Source organism: Chamaea fasciata, unplaced genomic scaffold (genome assembly GCF_029207755.1).
Source record: "Chamaea fasciata isolate MVZ Bird 193981 ecotype frontalis unplaced genomic scaffold, bChaFas1.0.hap1 SCAF_8, whole genome shotgun sequence".
Classification (NCBI taxonomy): Eukaryota; Metazoa; Chordata; class Aves; order Passeriformes; family Sylviidae; genus Chamaea; species Chamaea fasciata.
The window spans coordinates 28,486,846-28,500,415 of NW_027094093.1; the positions used below are offsets into that span (position 1 = coordinate 28,486,846).

The window sequence follows — 13,570 nt, forward strand, 5'->3', positions numbered from 1 at the left end:
TGATAAGTGAGGCATAGTACTGTGAAATGATTTCCTAAAGGTTATCCAGCTGTGACTGAGAAAGTGTGCTCTGATTCTGCTGCAAAAGATGCCACAAAAGCATAAATGTTAATAGTAATAACTTTCTCTATGTGCGTTTCTGCTTTACAAAATTATATCTCCACCAGGGGACTTGTTAATGTCAACGTCATTCAGTTTTCATGATCACCACTTGAAGTGATCAGTCAGCTGTGTGGATCTACAAATTGCTCCCTTGCAGCCAGCCTCTTAGTCTAATGCTCGGGTGACAGTCAGCTGTAAGGATCAGACTCGAAGATGCCTTTGATTTTCCTTTGATGTTTCTGAGCCAAGGAAGAATTTCACACAGCCACTGGGCGGTAGGTGAAGATCCCTTCTGTTTATGGGAAGCCAATTATAACGCGGCTGACCCGCCTTGACCTTAAGATTACTGGCAGGACATCTGGGGTGTCCTTGCAAGGCACAGCTACCTCACTGAATGTGCCAGACTGAGGGCATGGACCGATTTGTTTGTCTGGATGCAGCAACCATTCCAATACAGTGATTATAATGGAGGCTGCACAAATTGATCCTGGTCAGACTCACTGGATTTATTTATTTGCTTGCACTTTGGCATCATTGCTGACATCTGAGGACAAACAGGGTTCACCTTTAGGATTTAATAAGTGGGAACAATTTACAAGGACAACAGGTCCTAGTTTCTAATCCTCTCTACCAGTTAACTCTCTCTCCCCTTTCATTATTTTTTGTTCCCTTATTTACTTCTTATTCCAGATCTAAGATCAGCTTAAGCTTTTAAAACCCCTGACAAACAAGCATCACGAAAGAGGCTGTGTGCCAGAAGCCTCTTTGGAGTAAAGCACACGCCGGGAGAGAGGTGGAGGCACAAAGAACCCCGGACAGAACGCCAGTGGGACGTGAGAGAAGCGCTGGAACTTTTTAAACCTCTGCTGAAGCAAACGAGATGGGGATTGCTGCGTGATTGCCAGCAGCATTTCGGCGGGGGTTGGGCGTTTATCTCCCTGCGCGGGCCGGCCGCGGGAGCTGCACCGTCCCTGGCAGGGATGAGCATCCCGGGCGCGGGCCGGACTACAGCCCCCGTCATGCCGCGGCGCGGGCGGGCGGTGGCGGCGAGCGCGCCTGCGCCGCCAGACGTGGCAGCAGCCGCAGCGGCGGCGGGTCCGGAGCGGGTCCGGCGCGGCGGCGGGATGGCAGTGCCGGGGCAGGGCGCGGGGGCTGCGCGGCGCCGCGGGCGGCTCCCGCCGCTCCCGCTGCTGCTGCTCGGCCTGGCGGTGAGTGGCGGCGGGGGGCGGCGGGGGCGGCGAGGGGTGTCCCCCGTCCCCGGGCCGGGGCGGGGGCGCGGCGCGGCGCGGCCGGCGGAGTTGGGCGAAAGTTGGAAGCGGGACGGGCCCCCGGGGCCGGGCGCGGCGGCTCCTCCGCCGCCCGCAGCCGCAGCCGCCGCGGGTGGGTTCGGCTCGGCACAGCCCGGCACGGCCGGGCTCCGGCAGCGCTCCTCCCGGGTGTCTTCCTAGCGCTCAGCCCGTGTGCTTCTCGCCTGCTTCCCCTTTCCCTTTCTCAGTCTTCCCAAAGCACCGCCCGGAGAAAGCGCATCCCGGCGTGCGGCGGCGGCTCCCCGAGCGGCTGCGGGCTGGGGCCCCCGGCGGCTCCGACCGGCGGCGCTTCGGTCCCAAGTTTCGTGTGAAAAGCGGTGCGGTGGCAGAGGGTTTCCAGGGGGTTTCCCTCGGCGGCGGCTGTGCCGCAGCGGAGCTGCCGCGCTCGGCTTTGTGCACCTGTGTGCGACACCCCCGCCCCGGGCACCCCCGCCCCTGCGCCCCTCGCGTGTGGCGCTGTCCGCCCCGGTGCGCTCCGGAGTACCGGCGTGTGCATCGCTGACACTGCACTGAGTACAGCGCTGCTTACCTCAGGGAGGCTCCTAGACTTACAGAAATATTTTAAAGTCTGATTTTTAATTTTTTTTTTTTTTTTAATCCACACGATTTAGCATAAAATAGCTCAAAAGATTGATGAAGGCATGCTTTAAAACACTACTTTGTTCGCTTTATTGTCATGAACTACAGTTCATCCTTCTGCCTGGACAAATGAAGCTAATAATTAATGAAAAATTACGTTAATTTTTTTATGCATGAGTGATCTGAAATGTATTTGGAAATGCACGACCATGGAGTGCTCATCTAATTCATACAAATCAAGTGTGGAATTGCTAATTGCCCTGTGCTTATCCTGTACTAATATTAGAATTGCCTTTGTGGGACAGAAAGATTCGGCCCTGTCTGATATAGCCTTTTGCCCCTGGCAGGGCCATAGCTCTCGGCTCATTCAGGAAGGAGAAGAAATGCTGTGCATTCTGAACAATTTTTGCTTTGTATTAAGCTTGGTCTAGAATCACAGACCTCTGCTATCTGTACTTTATTGATTTCAAGTGAAACTGAAGTCAGGCTGAACTCTCCCTAAATGCTGGAGAGGTGTTACTATGATTTTTTCCTCTGTGGCTTATCTTTGATATACACAGTAGTTTTCTCAGTGATACTTGTGGCAGTGTATTCCTCAGATTGAGCATGTACTGTGGACCAAGTGAAGTTACAAGTGGACTGAATTTTCCCTCCCTTCAAAACAGCTAAGCACATGGAGTAATTTCTGGTATTTCCTACTATATCCACTGTGACTGTCAGACCTTATCTTACTGTAACATTCATTTTATGCTAATGTAAATATTTTCCTGTGATTTTTCTTTGTAGATTAAAAGATACTATCCCCATCTTTCTTCATGTGAATCTGTTGTTCCCAATTGTTCTGGTTTCCCTCTTTGACCTTTTGTGTTGCAGAGCTGGTGCCTTTGATAGGAGCAGAGGGGGCCTGCTGTTGTCAGTGAAATTATACAAAGCCATTTTAATTTATCCACATTATTCTTTCTTACCTTCCTTAATTTGCCACAGCAGTTTATTTGCTCTGTGATGCTTCATGCTGAGCAGATGTCTTCATTGAGCTGTTGATTCAGCTAATTCTTTCCCCTTTGCTGTGTACAAGTAGTTTAAATTATTTCTTCCAATTTGCATTATCTTGCACGTGAAGGTGTGATTTTTCATCTTGAAATATGTAACTCGCTGTACTCCAGGACTGAAAAACTAGCCTACAGCTGTGACATAGCAAAACCTGCTTTTAATATTTTTTTGAGTTGATGTGACGCTGTTAAATCAGGTGGTTCTCAGTGTGTAAAGTTAAACTAAAGATAATGCCAGCTCCTTGGTAGGTCAGTGAGAAACATTTTTTTTCTTTCAGCCAGTCCCCAAATGTGTTTCAGGTTTTTTTTTGTTTTGGTTGGTTTGTTTGTTTGTTAGTTTTTCTGGAAGTGCTGACTACTTGCAGTGCACCTGGAACAGCAGCTAGAATTGTGCATGCACAGCACTTCTGAAAAATAGGGCTCATTTTTTGACCCAAAATCGGAGGTGGCTTTTGAGAAATGAAATCCTTATCTCTGTAAGACTTCCTATGTAGGTAAAAGGGAACCTATAAAGCTGGATGAAGAAAACGTTTAAGTACCTTCTAATGTAAGCTGTTAATTTGTTGCCTTCAGCATCACTGTGGGTGTGTGGCACACACGAGGAAGATGGTGGAGTGATCTCTGACTTCTGTAAAGTTTTATTTCTTGAATGAGTTGGAGAGCCATGAGGAAGTTGTGGGTTCCCTGCTTGGTTTATCAAGTGGTTGACTGTATTTCATGCTCAAAGAACTGAATTTACTGTTCAAGGCATGGGAAAGGAGTTTCACACCAAGGTGGATTAGCACTTCCTCTGATGCATCAGGTGCTGTGCTTTCCCTAGCAGAAGGCAACCCCTGCTTCCAACAGGATTACGCAGCTGGGTCTGTTTGCTTTGCAAACACTGATGAATATTATCTCATACCAGTGTGGCAAAGATCAGTTTGTCTTCCGAGTGTTGGCTTAATGACAGAGAAACAGAGTCAAGAGTCCAGCCGACTGAGCACCCTTGGGAAGCAGACGTTGTGATCTGGTGCCACTCAAACCCCGTGCCTTCAAAAAAGGGCTTGAAAGGAACATTTCAGGCTTCCAGCTCCTCAAGCACTTTCTTAATCCTTGCCTGTAGGGTCACAGGAATGCACTAGTGAGCACTGACACTGACGGGTGAATCCAGGCCTGCAGGGAAGGCTTGGGCATGATTCCCTCTGTGTTGCAGGTAGCTCTGCAGCGTGGGCAGCAGTATCTTGCCTCTGGTGAGTTTGCAGGCAGGGTATGAGCACTGCTTCACCACTTTGGGCTTGAATTCAGGAGTGCCTCTTGCCATCCAGTTATTGTTTCTACTACAGGAGCCTCTTTGGACAGTGTTTCCTGGCAGTCAGAGGGAGGGTATTGCAGAGAGAAATTCCTTTCTTGCTGTCCCCGCACTGTATTCATACTTTGTCCATTCCCTCTTCAAAATATGGATTTGTAAAACCTTGATGTGGACTATGCTGCGTGTCCTCAGATGCCCTTCCCAGGTCAAACCTTGGCTTCGTTACTCCATTCCATGCCTTATGGAGGGATGTTTTCAGTGCATTGATTTTTGTTGCCACAGCACCTGTTTACCTCAGAGGCCTGAGATGTTGGTGCAAGCGTGGCGTGGTCATCAGAAGTGGTGTTTCTGCCCAGGGATGAGTTCGTGGCGTCCTGAGAAATTGGAAGAGGTGCTTGTTCTGTTGTTGGCCATTTCTTTTGCCTTTTTGGGGTGGAGTTCCTTGAATTCCTCTGTTTCAGTAAAATGGAGGTAGTGAGGTGTTTCTTCAGAATGGAAAAACTCTGATTTTGGTTGTAAATTGCATGGCACTAACTAGCATTGCCTTAAATTTCTTGATGCAGGCAGGATCACGTTGGAAGTTGTTCACCTTGTTCCTGCCACCTTTTCAAGATTGTAAATGGCAAAAAAATTGTGATAGCAAAGCAAGTCTTTAGTTTTGGCACTGTGCTAGCTGCGAGTGGCTGGTAGCATTGGTGGAGGGTGCTGTGACTTGCATTCTTCCAGAACACAAATAGCAAAGGTAATTTAATTTGTGACTGTCTTGATAATGTCCTGTCTGTTGTCTTTGGGTTTAGAGTCATATAACCTGTTTGCTGGGTGACTGCAGGTAGACTTTCTCTCCCTCTCCCCACTTTTCCTGGATGTGGCACACCATGACTGTGTGGTTGTGCTGCTCTAGGATCAGCTTGTGTGCTGGTTTGTTCTGGTGCTGCCTTCCTTTCACCTCTTGCAGATCACTTCCTTTCTGTGTGAACCTTGCTCCAGCTATTAAAATTAAACTTTGCCTCCTATCACCTGGCACAGAAATGTGAGGATTAATTAGTTAACATTTGTCCAATGCTTTGAAGATAACAAGTGCCGTATAAAGTGCTAGAGATTTTCATGTGTCATTTTTTGCCCTCTCTTCCTTATAAATCCCATTAATAGTGTTTTTGTCTTCTTTTTATAGTACCTCCTACTTGCTTCTTGAGTAGGTGGTATTTCTTTAAACTTCTTGAAAACCCAGTTTTTAGTGAGGGATTATGTGACATGTGCTTTGCTCATGCCCTTAACTTCTGTAGTCAAATGTGCTCATTCAGAAGTGATATCTGAAATATTATTTCATCAGCAGCTTGTTTAATATATATGTATGGTACCGGTGCCTGGCTTGAAGAGAGAGAGCTTCACATTCATAATAAGGAGAAAGTTTTTTATCAGTGTTAGTAATTGACCCTATTACAGTCAGTTGTTAATTAGTAAATAGTTGCCTGGGTTTTCCTTCACAGAGCATTTGAAACCCAGTGATAAACCATACAATTAATTTGCTACTCAGTGCCCTTACGAACATCCTTTAGTATAGACTATTATGCCTGTAGCTTAAACCCCACTGTTTAAGAACAATATGAACAGTAGAGTCTAGTCAAATCTTGACGTCTCCATGGTATTTTTTGCTACCTTCTATATTTGGAAAGTGAACATAGCAAGCACCACGTTAAGTGGAATGTCTTATTTGTAGCGTTCTTCAGCCTAAGTTAAAGAGTACTAAGACACTCTATGTCAGGGTTTTAATTTGCTTTCCTTTGAAAACAAAAGGACATGACACTTGCCTCTTTGCAGATATGACCCCCCACAACAAAATGTCAGCAATGCTTCAGTTTTTTAATATCTGGAATGGCTTGAGGTGAGAGTTAGCTGATCTGGATTATGTCTGCAGTAAGAATGTTCTCTTCCACAGAGCTTGTGCGAATGAACAAAGCCCAGGAGCTGTCCAGTGGGCTGTCTGCAGATGTAAATCTGTTGGGCAAACCCACGGTTTTCAAATGCTGTTGGTCTTGCAGGGCAGTTGATGATTTTCCCGTGTGTCTGCTGGAGCCCTCCTCACCTGGCCCCATCTCATGCTGCTGTAGGTGTGGGAGTCGCTGCCCCCCACTCAGACCATTGGTGGCTTTTTGGATGGGTCTCAGACGTCGCTGAGCAGCCTTTGTGCCGGGAGTCCTCAGCGGGTTGCATTTTGCGAAGCCCTGCAGGGGCAATTGGCAGAAGATGGTTTTGTGATTCCAGTGGGATTGCCGAGACTACTGCAGGGGCCACTTCAGCTGTGACCCCTGAAGTCTGAGACCCTAGAGCTACTAGCCTATCTCTTCCCCACTCCACAAAGTAATTTTTTACCAGGCTTCCTTGATGTACCTTTGGGTAACAGAGCTAGCCTGTCTCCTCCCATCTGATTTGATTAAAATGTTTCTACAGCTATTTTAGATATTAATCATGAACGGAAAAAGGGGACTGTCCTACTTATCGCTACCCATCTTGGAAGGCATTTGTTACAAATGGCTCAGTGATCAAAGCAGCACAACCCTGAATGTAAATAGCAGCAGAGGGAGGGCTCCTGAGTGAAAAGCAAGCAATTATTGCACAAGGTCAAGAGTGGTTTGTATGATGAACAAGGAACATAAAACATCTGCAGTCAAACTGTGATTCTTGTAAACAAGGGGGCTTTGGATTTGAACATCTTGTATTTTTCAGTGGGAAGGAATTGGGGGAATGGAAACAAAGGGTCAGCTTCTCCCTTGTGCTTGCCTAGAGATGACTTAGACCCGGTATTGTCAGTACGTGCACAGTCTGTGCACCACGGGACTTGGCTGTGTCACCAGCTGGTCTGCAGATTTACAAACCTCTGTGACCACGGTACAGGGGTGTCCCTTCAAGTCAGTCTTCTGAAGTTAAGTGCACAGTCCATCACAGGGCTCATTTTGGGAGCTGAACGGGAAAGGAAAGGTGATTTTCTGTCTTGTTGGAATTTCTTGCCTGTTCCCCCCCTCCCCCCATTTTAATATGGCAGATGAGACCCTTGTTCAGAATGTGAACTACTCCTCTCCTGAAGAAGTTCATAATGAAATTAAATTCTGTCTTCTCCATTACTGCCTGGAATTTTGAGGCAGGTTTCTTCTTCAGCTAGACGCCTATAAAATGCCTTGTCAGACACAATCTGTTTCATATGCACAGGGTTGCTGATTGATCATATTTACAGTGGGTTGAGTGCTGTTGTCCCAAAATGAGAATGACACCAGTGGGTGGCTAAGCTAAGGCAGAAATTTGAGTCAATGTCTTCCTGAAAAAGTGGAGTTTAGAAATTGTGGTCGAGTGTAAGGCTGTGTCCCTGCCAAGCAGCAGTTGTGCTAGTCTGTTGTCACAGCCCCAGCATTCTTGATGAATAGTGTGCAAATTGGCTGCCTAATTATACATGTGTTAGTGTGTGCATAAAAATTGCATGTTGACATATGGATTCAGGCACCTAAGCACTGTTTCAGCTGCATATCCATTTATACTTTTTATGCATTATTTGTGTCCAGGGAAGTATGTGTTTTGGGCTCTTGAGCTGGAAATAGGGAACAGTTTTTCTGTCCAGTGTACAATGCTGCTCTTCTGATTTGATAGAAATCAAAATTAAATAAGGAAGATCTGTTTTCTTGTTTTTAAAACTGTGTGTTTTCATTGCCCTTGATGTAAAATAAATACATAAGTAATTCTCCAGATATGCTGCTTATCCTTAGCAAAAGACCACGCTGTCACGAAGCTTTTGTGGGGAGCAACTCATAAATTGAGCTGGATTCTGTGGGACAAGTAGTTAAGCATTTATCACATTTAATTTGAATAATAAATGTAAAATATGAAAATACATTCTTGTGGCTGTTTGAAAGATATTCCCTTTTTTCATTTTAAAATGAGATTCAGAGAAGAGTAAAAACTTGAGAAATAAACTCGGCTTTCTCAGATCCTTTATGATTTTGAGAAAACACGGCCTGAGGGATGACCACATTTTTCAACAGTGTCAATCCTGGAAGTATAATTAGCAAATAGTTACTTGCCTATAACTCTTTGCCTCTGGGTTTTGGAAAGCTCAGATCTTCCTTGGGTACCAATTCTAAGGAAGTGGGGTTGTGCCAGTGTTTACTGCTCTTTAACACATGCATATGTTTGGCAGCTCTGCAAGGAATTGCTAGAGAGTGGGGAAAAAAAGAAAATTAAACCTTGTTGACTGATCAGACTTCTGCCACTGAGCTTGCAAGATCATATATTAAAATACATCCTTTGAAGAACAGAGACCTCTAGAACACATGGGGGTTTTGTACCTTGTACTTGAATAGCCACGTCTCAGCAGTTTTGATTTGACTGTCTTGAGGATTTGGGTTCACTTATGTTTTACTTGAGAGTCTTTCATGCATCTCAGACTCTATAGTCACATGACTGATGTGTGACCTACCCCATAAAAATTCTGTGAAAATAAATTCAGATTGTGATTTTGAGCTGGGGAAAATCTGCAGACTAGAATTGCCATGAGATTTGCATTTCATAGTCTGCCACGTGTAGTCTGTCATTTTTTGAAGGTCTCCACCAAAGTTTCCTGCATCTGAGAACACCAGGTGACAGTCGTGTCACTGAGCCAGCCATGGATGAGGACCTGTTATGATAGCCAACTGTGCAAACACAGCATGGAATAAAATAGACCTTCCCTCAGTTTTGTTGCAGTTTCTCATTGCCATAACTGGCAAGGGTGGCAGAGATGTTGCACATGTTGGTCTTATTATGCCTTTTTCTTTAGCAGGTATCAAGGTGGGCAGTTTCTTGAGAAAAAATACTCGGAGCATTTCTTTACTTTTTGGGCGGTGGTCGTGAATAGATTTTAAAGCTCAAGTGACAAGAGAGTTTAGCTTGTTTCTTATTTATAGATTTCCATATGTGTGAATGTAGCACTTCCTGACGCATATGAAAAGAGGCTTCCTGCCCAGGAGGGACTGTCACCTTTCTTGACCTCTTCTTTTTTTAATATGCGCTCATCTCCTCTTGTGCCCTGGATTTAAACAAGAAGCAGTGTGCTTGATTGGGCAGTGCCTGGCTGATGAACTCTCCTGCAAAATGTCTGAAGTAAATCTACCTGAGTCATGCCTTACAAATAAATTCATATAGCACAGTACATGCAAATTAGCTTCATCTTTGCTGCTGCTTTACCTATGGGCTGTGCAGGAACGTGAGTTTGGTTTTTTTGTGGAAGAGTGTAACTGCTTCCATAGAATTCTTTTTTCCCATCCTCTTAATTTTACAGTGTTGCTAGAACTAGTGGCTGTAGCCCTGGTGAGGCTGTAGCTGCTGGTACAGTCATTACTGCTGTGACTCTAGGGCAGGGCAAAGCAGCCCCGTGTTTGGGACTGGTGTCTCGTAGAACTGACTCCTTGATAGCCCTTGCCTTCAACAGAGCTGGTAGGGAAGGCAGAGGTTCTTCTGGAGGTTTAACCATAAACCAAGCCTCTCCTTTATTCCTGGGTAGGGTCTTGATTAATTTCAGCAGCAGAAAGCTGGAGAGTGTGGAACTACTTAATTCTTATCAGTTTGCAAACATCGTATAGCGCAAACGTGGGCTGGGGCTGGTGGATTTCTCTGCTCAGCCAATAACCTCCCAGTGTTGCTGTGGCTGCCTTAGGTGTGCAGGCAGGGCAGTTCTGTCCAGCTGGATGCCTTTGGCTTGGAACTTTTGGGTTTTATAACCTGGAAAGGCTGTAATATTAATCTTAATTAAAGGGAGATGATGATCTATTCAGCTGGGCTGACTGGTGTGCTTGTATGCACAATGCCATTCCCAGCGGGTTTTGGGCTAAACCATAGGAACAGAGTGAGCTACTGTAGTAAAACTGCAGGAGAATGAGTAACTTGTATTGATTTGATACCTGGAGAGGAATTGGGCAAGGAAGCAATGGGTATATGCAATGTGACATGTGTCTCCCTCCAAGCACCTGCTGTTCCACCAGCACAGTGAGTTTTCTGCTAGTGGCAACACCGACAAGGCAGTAGTTAAAGCTCTCATTGTTTTCAGAATCCAATTTTTTCAAGAGCTTTACAGCTATGCCATTATAAAGAAAGAAAGAAAAAAAGGAGAAAATTCCTGAAACTGGCAAAACAGCCTTTCTAGCTGGAGAAGACATGGAATGCCTATACTTAAAACCATAAAATGGTGTGGGTTGGAGGAGAGCACAAAGATCATGTCATTTTAACACTCCTCTTATGAGTTATTGGTAAACACTTTAAACAAAGTTTACAGTATCTATCATTTGGTGTCATGGTGAAAGTGGCTTTTGTGGGGTTTTTAAGTCCAATTGCTTCCTATTGATAGAGTTCACAGACTAGAGTATCCTTAATTGAGTCCAGTTTTTTAAACCAAACAAGCAACCTGTAGTTTCACTTTTTCCCCTTTGTTCAGTTAAACTTATTTCTTGTCTTCTGTAACTCATGGCATAAATAAAGCATAGTTACAAAAATTGAGGTGAAGGAAAGAGTTTTAAAAAAAAATACTTAGCATTAAAGAGATCTGCCCATAATGTTGGATTAATTTCTCCTGTGCAGCTCCTGATTGTGGTGGTTTTGGGCAGGATTATTCATGTCTGTGTCACCTCACTTAGCCCAACTATATTTGCCTGCTTTGATTGGCAACACCATGTATTCATCTCAGAAAATACACAAGTGATTCACATACATCAGCCTGGAGTAGGAAGGTTGAGTTCTGGACATCTGGGTTTAGAAGAATATGAGTCTTTTGGTCGACTTAAAGCATCAAGGACATTAATGGTGAAGGTAGAGGCTGACTCACGGATGTGCTCACTTCCTTCTCACAATCTGACCATCTGGTCAGCAGGCCCAGTGCTGGGAATCCTGCCTGTGGAGTGGGGTAACTTGTTCACCCTCAGATTTTATGTTTTAGGCGTATTTTCTAGTAACTTCTGAGTTCTCAAACAACCTGGTTGTTTTGAGGATGCTCTCCATCTCGGCTCAGCTTCTCTCCATTGTGAGAGAAGCTTCTCTCCTCCTGTGTCCCAGGATTCCCCCTCGTGCCCTTCTCTTTTCCACACGTAAAGACTTCTGGCATTTATACAGTCTGCTTCATAGGTGCAGGTTTTGTTTCTGAGCCTCAGTTACTGTGGTGCTTGGAAATAGCTGAGTTTGAATGAAGTGCGTGCCTGGGCTGTGTGTTCTCACTTCATTGCCTTAGTCCCTCCTTAAAGTGCTGCGTGATGTAACGCATGGGGTGCAAGAACAGCCTTTTACTTCTTCACATTCACGGTGGACATATTTTCCAGCCTGGCTGGAGTAAGGCACGATCAAAATCAGTTCTGTAATTAAGGAAGTGTTGAACCTCTTGTGTGTGTTAGGCAAATGAGCTAAAGCTTTCAGCCAAGCAATTAAGTGTTAAGGTTTTACTGTAAGGTGAATGGAAACCAGATAATTTCTCCAGCTAAGCTTCCTTTAATCATTCCATTAGCACGAATTCAGTACAGTGCAGAAGGGAAGCAGCATACTCTGATGGATAAGATTATTATTATATAATTATTATTAAAGATGATTGCAGTAAGAATAAGCAGTAAAGGCCCTAGCTGAGGATATGGTCATAATTTGATAGGACTTTTACTTTATGACAGTCAAACTCTGCTCTGGAACAGTCGTGATTTAAATGAACTAAAAGATGCAGTGGAAAATAACTTGTTTGCATAGATCCAGAACTCAGATACAGAGAGATCAAATGCTGTGCCTTCCGTGTGGCCAGTGGAAGCTGAACAAGACGCTGCTGTGTGTGTGTTTGACACGGTGTGGGCACTGGGAAACATGAGCCCTGCTCCACTTTGGAAGGGTGGGTGGGAGAGGGTTGTGCTTAGTGCTGTAATGCGGATGCTGGATTTCTTGCATTTTCTGTTCTCATTTCCTACATCTGCTCCCTGTCAGTGTGGGTTATTTTAACTTCATGGCTCTCGCTGTCTTCTGTAGGGTATCAAAGTACCGGATTGAGTTTGCAGCACGTTCAGAGATGTAGGGACAAGAGTGCTCTCAGAGTGGTAATTTGCTGCTTCTCTTGGTGAAGTATATTAAAATTACAAAGGAATTGTTAGCTGGTTGTCTGACTTGGGAGCAAGCTTTTGAAAGGGGTGGCATCTTTAGTAAAATCCTGTTTCTTGATGTTGTGTTCATTTTTTCATTTAAGGGTACTTGTTAGGAATGTAGTGGCCCAGTTTCAATAAATCACGTGTCTGGCATTTTTTCTTTTGGTTTTGCTGATCAAATCAATGTGATAGCCTATTTAAGGCAGAGTATCTCAGGATTATAAAAAACATCACGGCAATTTGCAAAAGCAGGTTGTCTTTGTATTCGTGACTGATGTTTTTGGCTCTCTGTTTCCCTAGGCATTCTTGCCAGCATTCGTGTACTCACTGAAGGTGTCTCCACTCATAGAAAAAATAAGTGATCACAAGGATTTTAAGAAGCTTCTCAGGACACGGAATAACGTACTAGTGCTCTATTCCAAATCTGGTAAGTCTTCTTTTTTTGATGTCACAGCTCTTTGTGCCCAGCAAGGTGTGTACCAAGGGGCTTCTATGTGACTGCAAGGGCTTCCTTGAGACCAGTGTTCTTTGTTTTAATTCAGAGGCTCCTGATGTTTCAAGATTGGAGACCTCTTAACTCGGCCTTCTAATTGCTCTGTCACATTGGCAAAAATGTACTTTATTCTGGCTCTGTCTCCAGAACTGGCTCCCTGTAATAAGAGCTTTCTGGTGTGACTATCACAGTAGTTTCCTGGTGACACTGAAAGGCATAATGAATAGTTACAGTACTGAAATCAATCCATCTTTGCTTCTGACACTTTTGAGTGTCCCATGGTTGTCTTTCAGCTTTAATTAACGAAATATAAAAATAAAAAAAGAACTGTTGTGTAAGAGGGAAAATGACTCATTTCACATTATGCCACCTGTCCCCTTGAATCTTTTTGTTGTTTCCTCTGTCATTCAGGCTCACCTTTCTGGCTTTTTGGTTACCTGTTTGCTGTTCCTTTGCTCTGTTCTGCTCCTGCTGTACCTTTTCTTCTTTCTTGCCTTGTTTTTTTTTTTTTGGGGGGGGGGAGGGGTGTTTTGTATAACACCATGTAAAATCAAGAAACTATCTTTAAACTCCATGCGCAAGTGCAGAATGCTTTTGTGGATGTGGAAGTCATTGAACAGCAAGAAGTAAGA

General features: G+C 44.6%; 1 protein-coding gene across 3 annotated transcripts in view; it reads left to right on the forward strand.

The window, feature by feature from the left end:
- The first annotated feature begins 280 nt into the window (after nt 1-280).
- Nucleotides 281-13,570, forward strand: part of PDIA5 (protein disulfide isomerase family A member 5) — a 97,897-nt gene continuing 84,607 nt past the window's right edge. The window contains exons 1-3 of one of the 3 annotated variants that reach the window (XM_066190265.1): nt 341-377; nt 793-1,310; nt 12,746-12,872. In XM_066190265.1, the coding sequence (XP_066046362.1) occupies nt 1,083-1,310; nt 12,746-12,872 (355 nt within the window). In that variant the 5' untranslated portion in view covers nt 341-377; nt 793-1,082. Of the gene's footprint in view, nt 378-751; nt 1,311-12,745; nt 12,873-13,570 lie in introns of those variants that run through there. The other 2 variants (XM_066190268.1, XM_066190266.1) reach the window with 2 other exon arrangements.